Here is a 16,276-nt window from a genome sequence, read left to right as displayed (position 1 = left end):
GAAGCCCGCGAAGGGACGCGCTTACCTGTGAAGGTATCCGCGTGCGCTCGCCACGCTTCGGGCTCGGTGGCTTGCTGCGCTCGCCACACTATTCTATTCTCAACTCCACGCCGACGTGGATAGTGGGGGTATGAAAAGGTCGGAGGACGCGTACCGCCGCCGCTCGCCACGCTTCGGGTCCGCGTGGATAGTGGCTGTGGATTTTTATGTAATTGAATTTGGATTATTGATGGGGTTTTTTTGGGTTTGTTATTGCAGTTGCTGTCAATCGCCAGCTTTTGCCATTGACATTTGGCCTGTGGCCAATTGAACGCCCCGAAATAAGGTAAATTGTGCTTCTAATTAACTTGTAAATGTGTCCTAAATGCCTTTTTTCCCCAGTGTACCACGCCCACTATCCACACGGACCTCGGGGGGAGGGGGAGAGGGGGGCATATGGTTTGTGGGGAACAAGGGTAGGAGGGGGTCCTAGGGGCAGTTGGAGTGGGCCAGAGGAGTAGGAGAGATGGCCAGGGGTAATCAATGTCAGTATAATAAAAATTGCACATAACACTGCTTGCGATGTGCAGTAGCACATGGCAATGTACGTCACCATATTATCGGTGAGTGACTTATGTTGCTATATGGTATTGCACATAGCAACCAATGTAAGTCTGTTAAAATTACAGTGGATAACACTGGTTGCTATGCGAAATAGCGCATAGCAACATACGTCACCTGCATATATTATGTTTGTGACAAGTGTTGCTATGCACGCTTGCACATAGCAACCAGCATTTTACACTGTGAATTAACATTGAAACGGTGGTTGCTATGTGTAAAAAGCCATAGCAACATATGTCACCGACTGATAATCAGTGGATTTCTATGTCATTTGATTTTGATTAATGATGTTTTTTTTATTTTTTTGGGGAATTGAAGTTGCTGTAATCGGTGGAATTGAAGAAAAAAAAAGACAAATAAACGCCGTTATCCCCCGAATAAGGTAAGTCGTGCTTAAATTGTTCTTCTAATTAATTTGTAAATGTAACCCAAATGCCTTTTTTTCCCAGGGTACCACCCCCACTATCCACGCGCACCCGAAGCGTGGTGAGCGCAGGGAGCCCGCGAGGGGCGACGGTACGCGTCCTCCGACCTTTTCATGCCCTACTATCCACGTCGGCGTGGAGTTGAGAATATAATAGTGTGGCGAGCGCAGCGAGCCACCGAGGCCCGAAGCGTGGCGAGCGCAGCGAGCCCCGTGAGGGGACGCGGATACCTTTACAGGTAAGCGCGTCCCTTCAACGGCTTCACTGGTAACTGTGCTCGTATTGCAGTGAAGCCCGCGAAGGGACGCGCTTACCTGTGAAGGTATCTGCGTCCCCTCGCGGGGCTCGCTGCGCTCGCCACGCTTCGGGCCTTGGTGGCTCGCTGCGCTCGCCACACTATTCTATTCTCAACTCCACGCCGACGTGGATAGTAGGGGTATGAAAAGGTAGGAGGACGCGTACCGCCGCCGCTCGCCACGCTTCGGGTGCGCGTGGATAGTGGGGGTGGTATACTAGAAAATGTGAATGATTTTTGGTGAAAATGGTATCGCCTCACATCAGATGCCATGGGAGTTGTGCCATTTGATGTGATGCGATACCATTTTGACATACCGTATAGACATCAATTACTTATAGATGGTTTTGTTTGTGTTTTTGTTTTACAGCAATGTCTCAGCGAGAACTAACCAACGGTTTCATGGCGAAGGTCATTGATTTGTATAAGGAGAATAGGTGCCTCTGGGAGATGAAACATCCGGATTACTACAACAAGGCGAAGAGGAATGAGGCGTATCGGAAAATGGTGGCTCTTGTACGCAAACGGGTACCTAATGCAGACGTCGCCTGGGTACAGAAGAGGATGACGAATATGCGGACAGTTATGGTGAAGGAGATGAAGCGAGTACGGCAGTCTCAGAGTTCCGGAGCCGATGCTGATGACGTCTACGTGCCGAAATTATGGTACTACGAGCGGATGAAGTTTATCTTGGAGCAGAGAGAACAGAGTGGAACAGGGGGAAGTGATACGGAGGACACCTCTTCGTCCGTTGCAGCGGAGAGTGTGGACGTTGTAAGTATTTCCTGAAAAATGTCTTGCATGTAAGTGACTGTGAAATGTCATGTTATTAACATTTTCCCTTTTTTTCCCCTTTCTAGGAAGTTCCCCCTGAGACAGAGCAGGAGCCTGTGGCAGTTGCAGAGGGGGACAGTACTCCAATGACGGAGAGCACTGCACCTGCTATCCCGAGGAGGCGTCCCAGAAGACAGCTGTCCAGCACTGCTCGTAATGTCCAAGGGCATGCTAGCACGTCGGCACCGGAGGCACCGCAAATTGACGATTGCCAAATTTTTAGTAATAACCTTGCCGTGGAAATGCGGGGCATGGCGCCAGACCAGCTCCATGAGTGTAAGAGGTTGGTATATGAGAAGTCTCTCTAGTGCATGCAATATAGAGCCAACTGCCAACGTCGTATGGCAAGCAGCCCAAATGCCCAATTACCCCTATCACTACCCTTCGTACAGTGCGTCGGGTTATGCTCCGCCTCCTCCTGCCCCTGTTATGTACGCGCCGAGGCCCCCTTTGCCACCAGTCACAGACCCTTCGTCTTTGCCTGGGACTATTTCAAGTGCTCTGTTGAGCACACAAAGTCCCCACCCAGGTGAAGAGCGCCATTAATTAGTGATTTGGTTTTAATTGGTTTTTAAATTATTGTGCCTTGCAGCAATGCCCTTGTTCCACTCTGTTTGTTATTTGCTCCATGATGAACTTTGTTGCTCGTAGGCCATAATTTCGGTTACTGATGGTCGCAGTATCGGACTCCTGGACTTTGAGCTGTCCGTACTTGTTTTGCACCTTCACCATGGACTGTTCCGCATATTTGCATTTTCTTCTGTACCCAGTGCATGTTTGCATTAGGGTGCCTTTTTGCGTATTGAGCCCCATTTTTTGTATGCCTCATTCCGATTTGCCTTGTTGTAATCCAGTTCCTCCCAAGAGGCATCTATTCTCCTATACTTTCAATGACCTTCGCCCAGACCTTCCCCCCCCCCCATTCTTAAAAAAAAAAAAAAAAAAGTATTTTATACTAAATTAAGAAAATAATATATTTTATTTAAAAATAAAAAAATAAGTCATAATTTGAAATTCTTAACCTGTGTCGTGTCTTATTTCATTGTGTTATAATTAAGGAATGCCAATTAATTTGATTTGTTTTTTTATTGTATTTTGTTGATTTTTTGCGCACCCATCGCGGTGATTGCAGGCACATGATGGCCGTGGTCACCCGTGATGCAACCGGCCGCCATGTCCCCGCAATCACGGTGATATGTGCGCAGTTTGCCATGTAATTTGATGTGTTTTTTTATTGTATTTTGGTGCTTTTTTGCGCACCCATTGCGGTGATTGCAGGCACATGATGGCCGTGGTCACCCGTGATGCAACCGGCCGCCATGTCCCCGCAATCACAGTGATATGTGCGCGGTTTGCCAAGTAATTTGATGTGTTTTTTTATTGTATTTTGGTGCTTTTTTGCGCACCCATTGCGGTGATTGCAGGCACATGACGGCCGTGGTCACCCGTGATGCAACCGGACGCCATGTGCCCGCAATCACGGCGATATGTGCGCGGTTTGCCATGTAATTTGATGTGTTTTTTTATAGAATTTTGTTGCTTTTTCCGCAACTATCGCGGTGATTGCAGGCACATGACGGCCATGGTCACCCATGATGCAACCAGCCGCCATGTGCCCGCAATCACCGCGATATCTGCGCAGTTCTAATGTTAAATCATCGCGATATGTGTGCGTTTTTACTGTACAATCACCGCAACAGGTGTGCGGTTTGATTGTTATCTATGACATTTAAGTGTTAGGTGGAATTTTCATGTATTTTTGTATTTTTCACACTTTTTCAATTGAGGGATGCCATGTCATTTGCTGTTTTTTTCCTTTTTTTCACTTGTCTTTTTCCCACAGCCAGAAATCGCGGTCATCGCGGGTACATTATTGTGCGCCCTCGATGCGAGCGACATCGCGATGACCGCGATGATTGATCAATCGCGGTCGTCGCGGGTACATTGTTGTCCACCCGCGATGCTAGCGACATCGCGACCGACGCGATAATTGATCGCGTCGTTAGCATCGCGGGTGGCCACTAATGTACCCGCGACGACCGCGATGGGCGCCCTTCTAGGTAAAGAGTACCGTAATTGCTTCTTTGGACTAAATGCCAGCACATAGGTATAGATGTTTATAATTACCACTGCTTGTATGAAGTTTAGTGGTCACAGCAATATTCAGGCACTGCTATGTGGTAGGTACAGGTGGCCACCTGTTATTTTGGAGATGGTGGTGGGCTCCTGGCTACTCCTGGTTAGCACTCAAAACTGGCCTTATCAGGGCCCGCCCATCGAAAGGGATTCTCCAACACAACTGACAAACTGGTACCAAAAAAGAGCAATATAACCAACACGTTTCTCCACCTTTTTAACGTCAGCGGCTTCCTCAGAGATTGGTATGTATGTGTCCACATTCGGGAGGAACTGGGCAGGCAGCTGACATCCGGTGATATCAGCTGCCCGCCACAGGCACTAAAGTCACCCGGTGATTTCCATGGGATGCTGGGTGTTCCCATGGGCAAGTACCCTGGCCTGCCACCCGCAATGCACTCAGCTCATGCATATTGCAAAAACATCGGACATGTGCGATTGCATACCCACAGCCAAACGGACATGAATAAGGTCCGTAATGTGTTATTATTCCAAAAAATTATTAGTCCTTTGTGGCACTACATTTACAAAAGTTTGTGTTGTGTTGAAAGTTTTGCATTACGTTTAATCGATTACATACAAATCTGTAAATAATTAGACATAGATATGTGTTTGGAATAGTCTCAGATTAGCCCAGTGAGATAATGGAAATATATATGGGAATATATGGGGCCACCAGTATGGATAAGCTCGAGAGTCTTGAGAACTCTGGGCTGACCAGAGAAGGAGAAGCAGGAGCCCAGGACAGTAACTTTGGCCGAAGCTCCGGTGACACTAAAATTTTGTTAATGGTGACACAAGGGTCACATGGGTGGCCGCAAAGGCACTGATGATTTGACGTTGGTCATAAATCATCGATGGACCAGGACAGTGCATCTGCCTTCACATTATGGGAGCCAGGATGGAAAAGAATCTTGAAATTAAAACATAAAAAGAATAAGGACCAACGAACTTGGCATGGATTTAAGCACTGGGCTGCTACATGATCCATGTAGATGGTCACTGGGAAATTGCTCCCTCCAACAGATATCTCCACTCTTCTAATACTAACTTGGTTGTCAATAGCTCTTGGTAACCAGTGGAATAATTCTTCTCAGCAGGGAGGAATTTTCGCGAGTAGAAACTGCTAGGAAGCGGTTTCCCATTATTGGTGGTTTGGGAGAATACAGCACCAACACCAACATTAAAGGCATCAACTTCGAGAGAGGAAAGGCCTATCAAAGTAAGGCTTCTTTAGACCAAACTGCAGGGTTGGCACCTTTCCTGGGTGAGGGCTGTAATCGGAGAGATCAGTGTGGAGAATCCTTTAATACATTTTCTATAATAATTGGCAAAGTCAATAAATGGGAATGCATGCATAGACCAGCTAGCAGGAAGGGGAAGATTGGGCAGCGCGAACACTATATACCTGGGCGCAGGCTGTAGTTTGGTCGTAGCTAGACAGAGCAAATGAAAGTCCAGTAGGGATGGATACATACCATAAGTACAGCCTGAGATGGGGCGTTTGATGACATGGAGGAGGTGACACAGGATGCTTAGAGGTTTCTAGGTGATGAATTAGAATGCGTATAAGAGTGCGCATAAGGTGTTAAAATGGGTATGCTAAAATTGTGAATATTCCTGATTATAATATAACAAGGCGATGAGAGACTGATTGTGGGGAAGGGTCAATTTGACAAGAGGGAAGGTGGTAATAACTGGTGGATTTGAAAGGGGTCAAAAGATGAGTATTATGTAATAGTCCACCTGAATGTGTAAAACAAGATTAGAGCTGTACAGAAAAGAACTGCGAGGATGTGGTGGATGGTAGTTTGTAGCTAATGGGTATAGAGGTGTCACGGACCAGTCTTGCTGTATTCCCGGTAATGACCTGGGTGACCCAGTGGAGGGAGCAGGGAACTGGAAGCTAGGTGGACTTAGGTATCGGTAACTCATGAAATGGGATCTTCTGCTGGTGACAAAGAGAATTGGCGAGACCCATGGCAGAGGTGCAGAGTCTAACTTGCCAGTGGTTTTAACCAGTGATCCCTGCAGGGTATATCTTGCCATGCCTGACAGGCAGCTCGTGACCCTCTGCCCGGGATTCTTAGTGACAGACTGGGATGGCGCTCAGGGAAACACGTAGTGAAGATGCTTGTGGAGTACTTTAACCATCGATGGTGGGTCGATGGCTCTAAATGCTGTATAACAATGCTGGGAGTAACTGGGATACACATAGGGATAACTGAAGGGAGACAACAATGGAGTGGAGCTGGGTACCAATGATGTGGCCTAAAAGCCAGTCGATAGCAATCTATGATGTGGCCTGGGAGATGACCGATGGTATCCGGTGATGCTGGCTGGGAGCCGACCAACGGTATTCAGTGATGTGGCCTGGGAGCTGACCGATGGTACTCGGACTGGGATCCAAATGCATGGTCTGGGAGCCAGGAAGGACACTCGGTATGGGAACCGATAGGTATCCAGAGACTACTGTGCTGAGAGTCCTGAGATGTACTCAGAGGGCTGGATACCACCAGAGATGGCAGTAGTGGAGTCTTCTGGTAGCAGTGTAATAACCAGGTAAGCAGGCAGGTAAACAGCAGGACAGAGGTAACTGGATCTCTATAGAAGCCTGGAGCCTTGGAAGCAAATGCTGGAGAACTTGCAGGGGAATGGACAAGGCAAGGAGGACTCTGGGAGGCTTGCTTACATCCCTTCAGGTGGCTGCTGAACCAGGAAATACACCTGGGGTTTTCCTGGATCATGTGACTAGGCTGGAGACAGTGGACAGGTTTTGTGACACAGAGACAACATGCCAGTAAATGCAGAGTCCACCAGCAGCCGATCTGCAGCGCACCGTTAAGTGGTGCACACAAGCAGCACAAGAACTGGGTTAATTGTGGAAGATGCAGCCAGCACCAATGCAGATAACTCCTCGAAGTTAGGCAGATGGGGATGTTGACCATACATAAGTTAAAACAGAGTAGCTGGTAGCTATGTGATACCTAAAATTATGGGCAAGCTAACCCAATTGTCTTGTGAAGAAGAGACATACAAGAGGAGGAATGCTTCAAGGTCTTGGTTGACCCTCTTCGTTTGCCTGTTGGACTGAGTGTGGTACGATATGGAGAAATTCCAGATGCCAATGGAAGGCATTCCATCTTAGCTGCGGCCAGGGCAACTATTTTGTTTTGTTCCTGCCCAAAGAGGACGTCCCCAGCAAAGGCTAAATCATCCAGAGCTCATTTGGACTCTATAACAGAGTATGTGTCTGGATAACACTGAGACCGCAGAGATCGTTGCTGACAATTGGCCCGCATCCATCATGGCTTCTGTGAGATAAACACAGTGCAATCATCTGAAACGTCTGTTGGGAGGTTCAGCTTCAATCACTTTTAGCAAGTCCTGAACTGCCCTAGCTGTCCAGGTTGTTGCAATTGTAGGTCTATTAATCGCACCTGCCAAGCTAAAGATTGACTTTAGACACTGTTCCAACCGTCTGTCTGTGACATCCTTTAACAAAGTTGCAGAAGTGACTGGCAGCACTGAAGGCTTAACCAGTCGAGTCATGTGGGAGTCCACCCGTGGTGGGTTTTCCCATAATTTGTAATCCTTGACCAGTACGGGATACCTGACAGTTACTCTTTTCGGGATTGGGCATTTTTTCCCCGGTGTTTTACATAATCCTGTTCTGATCTCCATTAGGTGATCAGTGTGAGGGAACTCTGCCCTGATAACCCTGCGGGACTTAAAAAAAGCCACCTTTTGTGCTACCGGTACTGGTCCATCCTCCTCTGAGAGGAGGACCCTCTTATGGCTGTTATAAACTCTGAGACATTAACTGTGTCGGTAGTTACCTCCCCAGTGTCGGGTTACCTGTCTGAGGATTCTGCCCCATCATCATCAGCTTCCCCCTCTGACGACTCTGTGGTATCTATCATCAGGGTTTACGGAGAAGGCCTTTTTGAACCCTGAGCCTGTGCAGGCAGCATTTTTTGAGCTGCTAAGGACTGTCAGGGACAGCATGGTGTCCAACAGGGAATTGACCCATGGCAGGGTACCTTGCACTATCGGTGCAGGCGGTGGTGGTTCTGGACCCGCAACGAGTGTCAGCCTGTCCAATAAAGTACTCAGTAACTGAGTAAAAGCCACCAAGGAGACTGTTGGGCCTGGGGGACTGATAATGGTGGTACCGGAATTTGGCATTTAGCACACAGGCCATCCTGCTCCCCCTCCTTGTCAGAAACTCCTGCTGCGCATGAAGTGCATGAACGCATTAATGGAGATTCTGCTGGCTGGAGTTCCTAACTAGCCATGTTTAGCAGCTAACACTTGGAACCCCCGGGAAAGAAAATACAGTAGAAATCAGCACATTAGGTCACACACACATTAAGTAGAAGTTAGACCACACAAACTACTGTAAATTGCACTATGTCCAATACGCTATGAACCAGAGGCAGTGTAGGACAGTGAGCACTTTAAAAACCTGTCAGCAGGTGATGTTTTTACAGGGTAGGGGCGCACAGCAATCCAGGAGTCTGCACAGCAGTGAAGATGTCTGCCAACTTATGTGAGGAGACTGATGGAGCAAATCTGCAGCTACTGGCACTCAGCATTGAGGTGAACTGGCACCTAAAGCTGGGAGGAGGGGTTACAGGCCACACCGCCTACCCTATGCTGGACTTCCCCCACCGGTACAATGGAGCTTGATTTTAAAATGGAGGACAGTATCCCCTATGGGTGTTGTCTCCAGCCTGTGCCCCTTTATGCGGGTGGGCTAGTGGAATCCCCGTTGTTGTGGGCAGTGTCCACGCCAGCGCTGTGACCTGCTCCCACAGAGTACATAGCAAGAACAGCTTACCCTCCCACGGTCCAGCCACTAAGGTATACCTGGAAGGTATGGAGTCCAGCGGTGCTGCGCTGGGACCTTCTTCCTTCCACTCTGCCTGTATATGCCCCACAAGGTGACAGGAGGTAATGGAAGCAGGCGGTGGTGCTGGAGCGACAGCGCTGCAGTCATGCTGACTATGGTGCTATATCGCTCAGTCTAAAAAATAAAAAAAAAATTTAAATAAAAGAAAAAAGCTTGGGATTGCATACTAGCAATCCCTGGAAAGAAAAACTGGTGCACCTGCTTCCTGCAGGCCCCAACAAAAAAACCTGACTAATACCCCTTTTACCTTACATGTATTCCGCGTCCGCTCGCCACGCTTCGGGCTCGGTGGCTCGCTGCGCTCGTCACACTATATAAATTCATCTCCACGCCAACGTGGATAGTGGGGGTATGAAAAGGTTGGGAGGACGCGTTCTGCCGCCGCTCGCCACGCTTCGGGGGTGCCTAAATCTCACTGCACCTCATACAAATGTATAGCAAAGTCAATGGCATCGCATCCTATAAAATCGCATGCGATTTTGCGATGCATCGCACCCGCGGCCAGAGTGAAGTGAATAAATTACATGGCGAAATCACGTTGCATGCGATGCGATTTCTTACGCAAAATCGCCTGCTAAGCAATTTGCCGGGTCACACCCTTGTTTTGGACACAGGTCTGTCCCTGGAGCAACCGGGCATTTGCGATGACCTCAGGAAGGGGGCAGGGTGGAGCATCATCAGGGGGTAGAGGGGGAGGCAGTGATTGGAGCAGACACTACCTCCTTTCTATAGTGTAAACAGGACCTGGGTTGCTCGACCCAGGTCACCTGTTCACACTGCACATCAACCGAGGATCAACCCTTTTTTTTTTTTAAGAGATGAGCGGGTTCGGATCCTAGAGATCCGAACTCCCACAAACTTACCTGATCCGAGGCTGGATCCCACCATCTTTCAGAGTCCAAATCGAGGATAAACGGTCATCACCCCGCGTCGGATTCTCACGAGACCTGGGGATATATAGTTCCCAGCAGTCAGCGCCATTTTCAAACAGGCTGGTGATTTCAGACAGCACGGATGTGAGGGGGAAACCTGCTGGGGGGGGGTGGGGGGGAATGATTAATGCATAGAGGGGGGTGCATTATTTTAATAAAAAAAAAAATCAAAGCAAAAATAAATGTTTTTTAATTACTGCTGCCAGTGCCCAGGGTGCCCGCATGTGTGCTGCATCAGTCCAGGGGTGCCCACATGTGTACTGTATCCATCCAGGGGTGCCCACATGTGCTGTATTTGTCCAAGGGTGCCCACATTTGTGCTATATCAGTCCAGGGGTGCCCGCATATGTACTGTATCCATCTAGGGGTGCCCGCATTTGTACTGTATTCGTCCAGGGGTGCCCGCATTTGTACTGTATTCGTCCAGGGGTGCCCACATGTGTGCTGTGTCAGTCCAGGGGTGCCCGCATGTGTACTGTATCCACCCAGGGGTGCCCACATGTGTGCTGTATTTGTCCATGGGTGCCCACATTTGTGCTGTATCAGTCCAGGGGTGCCATTATGTGTACTGTATCCATCGAGGGGTTGCCACATGTGTGGTGTATTTGTCCAGGGGTGCCCACATGTGTGCTATATCAGTCCAGGGGTGCCCGCATGTGTGCCGTATAATTCCAGGGGTGCCACCATGTGTCCCGTATCAGACCAGGGGAGCTGCCCTTTTTTTTTAATGAAAATTAAAATAAGGTATTTTTTTGTTTTTGTTACTGCAAGGGCTGTAAAATGCGCTGTAGTCCAAGAGTGCTGTATAATTCATGGGGTGTTGCTAAGTCTGCCGTATAATTCCAGGTGTGCTGCTCTTTTTTATAATTAAAAGAAATTACTGCAGGAATTTGTCTGCCATATAATTCCATGCCTGCCGCCATGTGTGCCGTATTAGTCCAGGGGTACCGCCATCTGTGCCGTATAATTCCATGTGTGCTGTATCAGGTCAGGTATGCCCGCATGTGTGACGCATAATTCCTAGGGTGAGCCAAGTGTGTCATATAATTCATGGGTTGCTGCAAAGTCTGCTGTATAATTCATGGGGTGCTGCTAAGTGTGCTGTCACAGTCCAGGGGTGATGCTAAGTGTGCCGTATCAGTCCAGGGGTGAGCCAAGTGTGCTGTATAATTTATGGGGTGCTGCTAAGTCTGCTGTATCAATCCAGGGGTGCTGCCATTTTTTTATTAAAAGAATAACTTTTTACTGCAGAAGTGTCACTATATGTACCGTATAATTCCATGTGTGCTGTGTCAGTCCAGGGGTTCCGCCATCTGTGCCGTATAATACAATGTGCGCCCATCATGTGTGCTGTATCAGGTCAGGGGTGCCACCATCTGTGCCGTATAATTCCTGGGGTAAGCCAAGTCTGCCGTATAATTCATGGGGTGCTGCCAAGTGTGCTGTATTAGTCCAGGGGTGATGCTAAGTGTGCCATATCAGTCCAGGGGTGATGCAAAGTGTGCCATATCAGTCCAGGGGTGAGCCAAGTCTGCCAAATAATTCCTGGGGTGAGCCAAGTCTGCCGTATAATTCATGGGGTGCTGCTAAGTGTGCCATATCAGTCCAGGGGTATTGCTAAGTGTGCCATATCAGTCCTGGGGTGCTATTAAGTGTGCCGTATCAGTCTAGTGTTTGTGCCGCCCACTTGTGTCGCTTATCATAGTTATCCAACTACTTCTGTGCAACCTTTTGGCCTAAAAATAATATTGTGAGGTGTTCAGAATAGACTGGAAATGAGTGGAGATGAATGCTATTTAGGTTAATAATGGCGTAGGAGCAAAAAAAAAATCAGAACCCAAAACCCAAAAACAAAACGTTTAGGGGGTGTTTTGGCAAAACCCATTAGAACCCAAAACCTGAAGGGGTACTTGTTTCCTAGCACGGCCACAATCGCGGCCATCGGGTGTCATTTTTAGTGGTCTGCGACGCGACCGACGCGATGCCCCCGATTTTCCCATTGAAATGCATTAAAAAAAGGCAAAATCGCGTCGGTCGCGTCGTATGTGGCTAAAAAAGGCTTAAATGGTCCAGATGCGATGCCCCCGATTTCCCCATAGGGAACAATGTTAAATGCCTCAATTTAGCCGCGATGCCCCTGATTTCCCATAGGAAACAATGATAAATGACTCAATTTCACAAAATCATCATAGGGAACAAAGGTAAATGGGCCAGAAACCCCCCAAAACACCCGTGAACAGTGAAATGTCCCCACAAAAGTAGTTGACGTCACCCCACGATCAACGCGAACCCGAAGCGTGGCAAGCGCAGCGAGCCCGCGAGGGGCGGCGGTACGCGTCCTCCGACCTTTTCATACCCCCACTATCCACGTCGGCGTGGAGTTGAGAATAGAATAGTGTGGCGAGCGCAGCGAGCCACCGAGCCCGAAGCGTGGCGAGCGTAGCGAGCCCCGAGAGGGGACGCGGATACCTTCACAGGTAAACGCGTCCCTTCGCGGGCTTCACAGGTATCCGCGTCCGCTCGCCACGCTTCGGGTTCGGTGGCTCGCTGCGCTCGCCACACTTTTCTATTCTCAACTCCACGACGACGTGGATAGTGGGGGTATGAAAAGGTCGGAGGACGCGTACCGCCGCCCCTCGCGGGCTCGCTGCGCTCGCCACGCTTCGGGTTCACGTTGATCGTGGGGTGGTGTCAACTACTTTTGGGGGGACATTTCACTGTTCAGGGGTGTTTTTGGGGTTTTCTGGCCCCTTTACCATTGTTCCCTATGATGATTTGGGTAAATTGAGCCATTTAACATTTATTCCTATGGGAAATAGGGGGCATCGCGGCTAAATTGAGGCATTTAACATTGTTCACTATGGGGAAATCGCGGGCATCGCGTCGGTACCATCGTATGCACTAAAAAATCGGGTGCGATGGTACCGACGCGATGCCATTACCATTGTTCCCTATGATGATTTGGGTAAATTGAGCCATTTAACATTGATTCCTATGGGAAATCGGGGGCATCGCGGCTAAATTGAGGCATTTAACATTGTTCACTATGGGGAAATCATGATCGTGGGCATCGTGAGGAAAAATCGGGGGGCATCGCGGCCATCGCATGTACTAAAAAATCGGGTGCGATGGTACCGACGCGATGCCCCCCGATTTTTCCTCACGATGCCCACGATCAAGATCGTTGTGGCCGTGCTAGGAAACAAGTACCCCTGAAGATAATCAGAACCCAAAACCCGAAAAGTGGCCGGGTTTCTGGACCTGGGTAATCTGAAAAGGTCCTTTCATACCACACGTCGACCTGGCAACAACCTGGCTCAGACTCGGTTTATTTGTGTGATGCGAAAGGGTATTATATATGATAACATGCTAAGACAAACATTCGTAATGCCAGTGCTGACTTCTCAATTATAAAGAAGGTTTTCCTTTCTATGAAATAAATTAACTTTAATAAATAATATAATGTTTTACAAGCAAAATTCTGTGGACATTAAACTGGCCCAGTGTTGTTAATATACTTTTAGAGTTGTTTGTTTATACTGATGTACATATATTATAGTGCATTAAATTATTTGTTGTAAAGACCAGGAAAGCCAATACTACTCATATTTTATGACTCTGCTGTACAAATCTATCCTTCTTCCCCTCCTCTGCCTCCTCTTTTTTCTTTCTCCCTCATAACCCTCTGGTATTCCTCTCCCTTCTCCACTTACCATATCCACACAGCAGGGTACAGAAGGGGCTTCTCTTGTTGATGGGCATTTTGGGCCAAATTAACTAAGCTTCAAAATGAATAAAATGGAGAGTGATAAACAACCAATCAACTCCTTTCATTTTTTCAAACATAGTCTGTGACATGGCAGGTAGGAGCTGATCGGCTGGCTGTTTTTCACTCTCCATTTTATCACTTTTGAAGCTTAGAGCATCTGGCCCTTGGCTGGTCCTCGAACAGTCTCAACTGCAGCAAAAGAGCTAGAGTCCTGAAATGCAGCTTCTTTTTGTCAGTGACTGGCTGGGAGCATGCCACAGTAATGTCACCTTGCAGCGAATGAGTGAAACTCAATCCATGCACAGCTGGAACAGTTTCACAGGACTGGATATGCAATTGGATCCAAGGAGTTAAGTATTATCCAAGGATTGGATCCAATTATCCATTGGATCCAAGGAGTTAAGTATTGGCCCAGCCCAATCCAAACTGTATTGAATTTCATGACTGAGATTTAATGATTAGAATGATAACATCGGATATTTTTGAGACTCAAAAACATCCTGGATTTACTAGTGTATTTAAATTCAGGCGAGATGCATAAAACATTGCATTTTGCATTCCATACATCCAGCCACTCTTCACATTCATATATGCCCTATATTCAAGAAACTAATCAGAAAATATCCGCTTTAGTTATACTTCCATTCAAGTAACTGTGGGAATCAGATAAGGAAACCTTATATAAATATGTGAGACAAACTGGATCACACTTCACCTGTCAAAAGCTTAACACTTTACAAGCAAAAACAAAAAATATAAATTAATTACCCTACAAATAATAGGAAAAAATGGAAATTCTATTAATGCCATAGAGTTCTCTACCTCACGTTGCTCAAGTTCTTACATCATTTTCCAGTAAGACAAATGTTCAAACATACCATGGAACATGATAACATGTCCATTTTCTTTTCTTGCAACACACAAAACATCAGCAGATCAGACTACCATAATGGCAATAAACATTAAAAACATACGTATACTTTTAGACAATAAAACTTTCTCAAAAGTATGATTGATTTACTCTATACATGTATATTAAACAAAATGTCAAAATAACATCACAAAAATATTTGTGGAGTATCCAAATGCTTTCTTGAATGGATAATACAAGCTACAAGCAATTGTGTCTGTATTATTGTTCTTGTTGAATGGTTGATGTCAGGATCCTCCAGTCCTTGGTGGGTTGTTCCGGAGATCATGCCACATTTTGACTAAAGGCTCCCTCTTCTTCCATACAAGTTCATGGCCATATAAGGCATACCAACTGCAACATATTTCAGGGAAAACATGCATGTTATAAAAAAAATAATAATTAAATTCTAATAATTATAACTCAGAATATATTTACAACTTTATCTGTAATTGACTAATGTTCTTAGGCAACTTAATTTTTAACACACACATATATATATATATATATATATATATATATACTGTATATGTTGTTCATTCTAGCACCCGCTATCTTTGAAAACCCATGTAGTGTCACTGTCTATTGTGGTGTTTCTAGCAAAGGTCCGGTTTGCATATCAGTGCTGATATACAGACCACACTGTGCTAGAAGCACTACAGAAGACAGTGACACCCCAGGCAGGGAAGAGGAACTGCATGGGTTTCAAATATGGCGGGTGCTAGAATGAACACTATATATATATATATACACATATATATATACACATATATATATATATATATATATATATATATGTCGGTAAGTTCTGGCACTCACTAATAAAGTTTATCTGCGTCCGTTGCCTTCCGTTCAATTAGGAGTGTAGGACCTCCACAGGTAGCAGCAAGGGCACGGCGGCACTCGGACAATGAAACAGTCAGACACAGAGTGTAGATGCCAACGTTTCAAAGAGGTTTACTCTTTTTCATCAGGGCAATGCATACAAAAATAACTCACCATTTTATGTGTTCCCCATCACCACGTTTCCTGTCTGCGCCGCGCGGCTACACGCCGGTCACGGCCCACTTTGATGACGTCACCCAGTGCCCGTCACCAGATTAAAAAACTTTATGCGGCTGTCAGAATGTAAACAATATACATAATCAAGATGCATGAATACTTTGTTCATAAGCCAAAAACACATTGTATGATTCGATAAGGAACAGCAATAAAACTATATAGGCGTCAATTATAAAAAAGCATGATTATAAAAGCACATTAATGAAAAGGCACAATCACAACCAGCGCAATCATAAAAAACAGCTTAAACCCAGGGTTTCATTTAACCCCTTAGGGCTGAGTGAATCTAACTTAAAGATCCACTCTGCCTCCCTCTGCAGAAGGATCTGGGATATGTTACCACCTCTATCAAGTGGAGGGATGTGGTCTATTATTTTTTGTTTAAATGCAGTAGG

The 16,276-nt window shown here is 46.6% G+C and overlaps 2 protein-coding genes across 8 annotated transcripts in view; one reads left to right on the top strand and one right to left on the bottom strand.

The window, feature by feature from the left end:
* Positions 1–918: 918 nt before the first annotated feature.
* LOC146058911 (uncharacterized) lies at positions 919–3,069 on the top strand. The gene is made up of 3 exons (XM_083171112.1): positions 919–985; positions 1,694–2,097; positions 2,184–3,069. The coding sequence occupies exons 2-3, from the start codon at positions 1,696–1,698 to the stop codon at positions 2,463–2,465; spliced, it is 684 nt and encodes a 227-aa protein (XP_083027238.1). The 5' UTR covers positions 919–985; positions 1,694–1,695; the 3' UTR covers positions 2,466–3,069.
* Positions 3,070–13,560: 10,491 nt separating this feature from the next.
* PARL (presenilin associated rhomboid like) overlaps positions 13,561–16,276 on the bottom strand; it is a 132,746-nt gene continuing 130,030 nt past the window's right edge. For all 7 annotated transcript variants that reach the window (XM_083173140.1, XM_083173143.1, XM_083173145.1 and 4 more), the window contains one exon: positions 13,561–15,173. In XM_083173140.1, the coding sequence (XP_083029266.1) occupies positions 15,068–15,173 (106 nt within the window). In that variant the 3' untranslated portion in view covers positions 13,561–15,067. The remainder of the gene's footprint in view (positions 15,174–16,276) is intronic.

Source organism: Crinia signifera, chromosome 2 (genome assembly GCF_055691185.1).
Source record: "Crinia signifera chromosome 2, ASM5569118v1, whole genome shotgun sequence".
NCBI lineage: Eukaryota > Metazoa > Chordata > Amphibia > Anura > Myobatrachidae > Crinia > Crinia signifera.
The sequence above is the reverse complement of the archived record's forward strand: the minus strand, read 5'-3'. Positions and strand labels throughout refer to the sequence as shown.